This window comes from Entelurus aequoreus, linkage group LG08 (assembly GCF_033978785.1).
Source record: "Entelurus aequoreus isolate RoL-2023_Sb linkage group LG08, RoL_Eaeq_v1.1, whole genome shotgun sequence".
Taxonomy (NCBI): Eukaryota; Metazoa; Chordata; class Actinopteri; order Syngnathiformes; family Syngnathidae; genus Entelurus; species Entelurus aequoreus.
The window spans coordinates 69,324,960-69,332,122 of record NC_084738.1 but is presented as its reverse complement, the minus strand read 5'-3'; the positions used below and the strand labels follow the sequence as shown (position 1 = coordinate 69,332,122).

The following is a 7,163-nucleotide window of genomic DNA, read 5'->3' as shown; positions in this document are numbered from 1 at the left end:
ACCATTTCTCGATTCAACATACTACTTCAACATTTCTCGACCCATTTGAAAAATTCCAACGCCAACCATTTCAACTCATTCAGACCATTCAAGTTTTTTTTAGCATTTGCCAAAAAATTCCCGCTTTTCCTGAAATTCCAACATTTTTGGGAAATTCCCATTGAAATCAATAGGACAATCTTCAAAGATCCACAACTCCCTCATTTTATCTGATTCAAACTGTTCCAACTTCAAAATATTCAACCTGTTGGGGAATTGTGTGCTCTACTTCAAGAATTCAAAAAAAAAAATTCCAGGATTTTCCAGAATTGCTGGTTTTCCAAAGCCCTATTTCCACCCTTTTTCCTGGCGACCACTGTGTCCGCATTTTTTCCAACGCATTTTAACCGTTCCACCGTCAAAACATTCCTCTTAATCAGGACAAAAAAACCAAGTTGTTTTTTGAACTGGAAAAATTTCCGGTTTTCCCAAAATTCCAGGAATTACGTAATACCATTTCTCAATTCAACATACTACTTCAACATTTCTCGACCGATTTGAAAAATTCCAACGCCAACCATTTCAACTCATTCGGACCATTCAAGTTTTTTTTTAGCATTTTTCAAAAAATTCCCGCTTTTCCTGAAATTCCAAAATTTTTGGGAAATTCCCATTGAAATCAATGGGACATTCTTCAAAGTACCACAACTCCCTCATTTTTCATCTGATTTAAACTGTTCCAACTTCAAAATATTCAGCCTGTTGGGGAATTGTGTGCTCTACTCCAACAATTCTAAAAAAAATTCCAGGATTTCAGTTTAACTTCAGCATTGGAGCATTTACACGCAATTCCAGGAATTGCCTTATCTAGTTACAGGATTATTTTTTTATATCGCTGTAACAATTAATCTTATTATAACACTTTATTGCATTTTTCCGTGTGTATTGTTTTTAATTTATATTTATTTGTATGTTTTATATTTATGATATTGTTGTTGCTTTAATGCAGGGGGAGCCCAACATTTTTCAACTGAAAAATCAAAACATGCAGAGTCCATTTTGATATATTTCATTTTATAGATTTTTTTATTTTACCTTTAGGACTCCCCTCAAGTTTGGTCTCGGGGACACTGAAGGGTCTCAATCAATCATAAAATGTAATAATAAAATAAGTCACTTATTAATAATTTTTATTTTTTATTCAATGCTTAAATGATTGGATCAGCTTCAGATCTATCTGTCCAGATCATCATTTAAAAAAAGTTTTATGCCCTTTTTGTTCAACCCTGTTTTTTATGGTAAAAACACAAAACACACAGTATTTTTTCAATAATTTATTTTTAAAGTGAAATCTTTGATGTGAAATATTTAGTGACTTAAATAGGTCAGTAATTCATAATATATTTTTCAACACTTAAACCTCTAGATCAACTTCAGATCTATCTGTCGATTACAAATTTGTATAATTTTTAGAAATGTTTGTTTGTTTGTTTTATGCCTTTTTGGCAATATTTGTCCCCCTCAAATTTTTTTTTTAAATTGATCATTTTTTGTGAAGTAATTGGAGCCTTGAAAATGTCACTAATCCATAACAACATTTATTTTGATTTATTATTATTGTTTGAGCAGTGACAGCTTTAAAGAAAAAAAAGAAAAAACAGCCAGCATGGCAGCTTTGTGTTTTTAAAATCAGAACTACAACTTTTTGTCATTACATTTTACCTGTTTGCTCTTTTATTCCACTTTATGTTTTTTCCTTTTTTTAATAGTATTTTTAGAATGTCATTAAAAAAAAAAGGTGCGGGCCGCACTTTGGACACCACTGTTTTAATACATGTTTTAAAAAATTTTTTATGGTGCCCTTGAGTGCCCCGAAAAGTGACTGTATTTTAAAAAAAATCTTAATTGTAATGATAATAATAATAGTTTATTTATTATTGAAAACAGGATTAAAGTGGCCTGGACAAGACACCACATTGTTCCTCTGGGGGCAACTGTGAGTCACCAGCATTAAAATAGATTTTTTTTTTAAATGGGTAAAAAAAATTTTTTTAAAAAATGAAACAATTTGGCAAAGCATTGCTATTATTACTACTATTATTCTGTCAATTTTTCATAATTATTTACATTTTATTTTTACATAATTTTTTAATATATTTTATAGTGTTTTTTAGATGGCGTTAATATTCTCCAGTGTGGACGCCTCAAAGATGGCGTTTTTCCTCAATCCTTAGTGCCATGCCATGTTTTGTTATTGTCTTTTTTAAAACTTTTTTATTAAATTTTTTTGTTATTGTCAATAGTGCTGTGTGTGTGTTTTCTTCTTTTGTGTGTGTGTGTAGTACTTCATGTTGGTACTTGCCTCTGTATGAAAAGTGCTATATAAATAAATAGAGGTGCACAAAAAAAAAAAAATTCACATCCGAATCGTGATTCTTATTTAACTGTTTCTAAATTGCATCAAAATTTTCAAAAATGTATTGGGGTAAGAATCAATTTTGAAAAAGACATTTTGGGCCACCTGCATGCAACCAGAAGTAGCTTTTCTAACCTTATAACCCAGGGGTAGGGAACCTATGGCTCTAGAGCCAGATGTGGCTCTTTTGATGACTACATCTGGCTCTCAGATAAATCTTAGCTGACATTGCTTAACACGATAAGTAATGAATAATTCCGCTGGTAATCACAGTGTTAAAAATAACGACTACAAAGCCATCAGCAAAACCATGCAGCACCAGAAGTCGCATTAACGGTAAGAAGTATTTTATTTATTATTGGTTACCTTCAGAATAACAATGTTATTAAAAAGAATGAGAGACTTATTTTACTCAAAAAATGTTGGTCTTACTTAAAAATGCACGCATTTAGTTGTATTCAGTGTTAAAAAAAATATTATAGGGCTCCCATGGAAATTCATTTTTAAATATTTGGCTTTCATGGCTCTCTCAGCCAAAAAGGTTCCCGACCCCTGCTATAACCTGTTTGAAAAAAAAAAAAAAGTATTATAATTATTATACCAAATAATCTATTGCGAGAATCGGCTTGAATTGAGAATTGATTCCGAATCGAATCGTCATGCCAGGAATGGGAATCGCACCAAATCATTAGGCGCCAAAAATTCACACCCTGATGAATAAAGTTTGATTTAATGATTGATTTATTTTTTTTGTGTGTGTGTGTGTGTGCCTGCGCAGGTGGTGGCGGACGACAGTTACCTAAACGAGGTGCAGAACTCAGGTAGGCATCCCATAATGCTCTCCGCTCACCCAGAACCACCACCATGCCGCCATTACTCCTCACTTGCATCTTTTGTTTTCTAACATTCCCTTTCTACACACTATCATTTTAATTCACTCTTATTTTCTTGTCTTGAAATGTCAATGATAAATATTGTCAGTGTCAACGTGTAAAAGATCTCGTGAGAGAGACTTGTCACTAATAAACACAGAGAAGGGGTATATGGAATTAAATCAACTCGGCTTCTTCCTGCTCCTTTTCGGGACATGTTGACATGTGCAAATGTGACTTCATGTAACTTATAATAATGTCAGAAATAAATAAACCATACCATTGTTTTGATGCAAAAGAGCCTTTTCTTCTTTCTTTCTTTCTTCTTGTGCTTCACTCATACGCCCGCATTCCATTTCTCTGTTCCGGCTCCTTTCCTTGAAGAAGAGATAAAGGGGGGCAATGATGGGGGTGGGGCGCTCATAAATCAGGGCTTTTCCACTCAGGTTGTTTCCACCATTGAGCACCTGCACTCATTAATGCATGCATGCTGCAGCTGTTAGCATCACATGCTCCCACCTTGCTATGCCATTTGTTTATTTATTTTTAAAATGTGTGTGGGTTTGTACAGTGTAAGTTGATAAAAAAAAAAAAAAAATACCCACCCAGACTACCCTCCCCTTCTTCACAGAGCAAGTGTAAACCGTGTCTAATATTCTTTGTGGCGGGGAAATGGATTATACGAACAGGGAGGCTGAGTGTTCCCATAGCGATGATGAGCAGAGTGCTGTTGTCGTGGCAATGATGGGGGGGTGTGTTGGCAGTGTGTGTGCGTGTGTGTGTGCAGAGTTTCATCTCTGGCGGGATGGGGGAGGTGGAAGACAAATTAATTGGTATTGCTCGAACTATACATTATTTATGAATGTGAAATTTTTACGATTTTTTTTTTTTTTCCAGTGTTGTGAAATAATTTTAAACATATTGTTTTGTTTTATGGTTGGTAATATTTTTTTGGACTATTTAAAAAAAAAAAAAAGGTAATATTTCTGTAAATCAATAATTCAGAGTTTGATTTAGCATAGTGTATTAGAAAAATAATAATTATAATATAATAAAAATATAATAATAATGATGGTAATAATAATAATTATTATTATTATCATAATTTTTTATTATTATTATTATTATAATAAAAATAATTATTACTATTAATATTATTACCAGAGAACAAACTGATAACCTTGATTTATCGGGGTTTGGAACTGGACATTTGCATGAAAGGCAGCCGCGTCAACCATTACACCACCGGGACAAATAAATGAATTAAAAAAAACATAGAATAAAAAAATACAATTTAAAATACAATATATTAAAAAAATACACTGAACAAAAATATAAACACAACACTTTTGTTTTCAAAACTTGCTTTATACTCAAAAGACCTATTCCTCTAAAAAATATTGTTCACAAATGTGTCTAAATCTGTGTTAGTGAGCATTTCTTCTTTGCCAAGATAATCAATCAATCAATCAATCAATGTTTACTTATATAGCCCTAAATCACTAGTGTCTCAAAGGGCTGCACAAGCCACAACGACATCCTCGGCTCAGATCCCACATCAGGGCAAGGAAAAACTCAACCCAATGGGACAATGAGAAACCTTGGAGAGGACCACAGATGTGGGGACAACAAACGCAAGTGCGTTTTATTGATGGCATTTGGAATGCGCACACAGATACCGTGACGAGATCCTGAGCCCCATCGTTGTGCCATCATGTTGTACCATCGCCTCATGTTGCAGACCCCCAAGACACCCAACAAAGCAAAACTGCACATTTCAGAGTGGCCTTTTATAGTGGGCAGCCTAAGGCACACCTGTGCAATAATCATGCTGTTTAATCAGCATCTTGATATGCCACACCTTGTGAGGGAGGATGGATTATCTCGGCAAAGAAGAAATGCTCACTAACACAGATTTAGACACATTTGTGAACAATACTTGAGAGGAATAGGTCTTTTGTGTATAAAGCAAGTTTTGAAAACAAAAGTGTTGCGTTTATATTTTTGTTTAGTGTATGTACATACGTATGTACACTACCGTTCAAAAGTTTGGGGTCACCCAAACAATTTTGTGGAATAGCCTTCATTTCTAAGAACAGGAATAGACTGTCGAGTTTCAGATGAAAGTTCTCTTTTTCTGGCCATTTTGAGCGTTTAATTGACCCCACAAATGTGATGCTCCAAAAACTCAATCTGCTCAAAGGAAGGTCAGTTTTGTAGCTTCTGTAACGAGCTAAACTGTTTTCAGATGTGTGAACATGATTGCACAAGGGTTTTCTAATCATCAATTAGCCTTCTGAGCCAATGAGCAAACACATTGTACCATTAGAACACTGGAGTGATAGTTGCTGGAAATGGGCCTCTATACACCTATGTAGATATTGCACCAAAAACCAGACATTTGCAGCTAGAATAGTCATTTACCACATTAGCAATGTATAGAGTGTATTTCTTTAAAGTTAAGACTAGTTTAAAGTTATCTTCATTGAAAAGTACAGTGCTTTTCCTTAAAAAATAAGGACATTTCAATGTGACCCCAAACTTTTGAACGGTAGTGTATGTATGTTTGTATATACATATACATGTGTATGTACATATATACGTATATGTATGTATGTCTATACGTAAGTATCCATGTACAAAACCGGTGAAGTTGTCACGTTGTGTAAATGGTAAATAAAAACAGAATACAATGATTTGCAAATCCTTTTCAACTTATATTCAATTGAATAGACAGCGAAGCCGGCGGCGTTTCTGGGTGTTGTTGATAAATGGCTTTGGCTTTGCATACTAGAGTTTTAACATGCACTTGCAGATGTAGCGACCAACTGTAGTTACTAACAGTGGTTTTCTGAAGTGTTCCTAAGCCCATGTGGTGATATCCTTTACACACTGATGTCGCTTTTTGATGCAGTGCCGCCTGAGGGATCCAAGGTCACGGGCATTCACGTGCAGTGATTTCTCCAGATTCTCTGAACCTTTTGATGATATTACGGACCGTAGATGGTGAGATCCCTAAATTCCTTGCAATAGCTGGTTGACAAATGTTGTTCTTATACAATTTGTAGGGATGTCCGATAATGGCTTTTTGCCGATATCCGATATTCCGATATTGTCCAACTCTTTAATTACCGATACCGATATCAACCGATACCGATATCAACCGATATATACAGTCGTGGAATTAACACATTATTATGTCTAATTTGGACAACCAGGTATGGTGAAGATAAGGTACTTTTAAAAAAAAATTATAAAATAAAATAAGATAAATAAATTAAAAACATTTTCTTGAATAAAAAAGAAAGTAAAACAATATAAAAACAGTTACATAGAAACTAGTAATTAATGAAAATGAGTAACATTAACTGTTATAGGTTAGTACTATTAGTGGACCAGCAGCACGCACAATCATGTGTGCTTACGGACTGTATCCCTTGCAGACTGTATTGATATATATTGATATATAATGTAGGAACCAGAATATTAATAACAGAAAGAAACAACCCTTTTGTGTGAATGAGGAGGGAGGTTTTTTGGGTTGGTGCATTAATTGTAAGTGTATCTTGTGTTTTTTATGTTGATTTAATAAAAAAAAATTTAAAAAACGATACCGATAATAAAAAAAACGATACCGATAATTTCCGATATTACATTTTAACGCATTTATCGACCGATAATATCGGCCGATATTATCGGACATCCCTAAAAATTTGCTCACGCATTTGTTGACAAAGTGGTGACCCTCGCCCCGTCCTTGTTTGTGAATGACTGAGCATTTCACGGAAGCTGCTTTTATACCCAATCACGGCACCCACCTGTTCCCAATTTGCCCGTTCACCTGTGGGATGTTCCAAATAAGTGTTCGACGAGCGTTCCTCAACTTTCTCAGTCTT

General features: G+C 34.4%; 2 protein-coding genes across 3 annotated transcripts in view; one reads left to right on the top strand and one right to left on the bottom strand.

The window, feature by feature from the left end:
* LOC133656234 (neurotrypsin-like) overlaps window positions 1–7,163 on the top strand; it is a 67,433-nt gene that overhangs the window by 10,196 nt on the left and 50,074 nt on the right. The window contains exon 2 of the mRNA XM_062057169.1: window positions 3,174–3,216. Within this exon, the coding sequence (XP_061913153.1) occupies window positions 3,174–3,216 (43 nt within the window). The remainder of the gene's footprint in view (window positions 1–3,173; window positions 3,217–7,163) is intronic.
* The window catches only part of LOC133656236 (cerebellar degeneration-related protein 2-like), a 74,210-nt gene that overhangs the window by 47,863 nt on the left and 19,184 nt on the right, over window positions 1–7,163 (bottom strand). For both annotated transcript variants that reach the window (XM_062057172.1, XM_062057173.1), the window contains one exon: window positions 3,548–3,644. The gene's annotated coding sequence lies outside the window, so the exon portion shown is untranslated. The remainder of the gene's footprint in view (window positions 1–3,547; window positions 3,645–7,163) is intronic.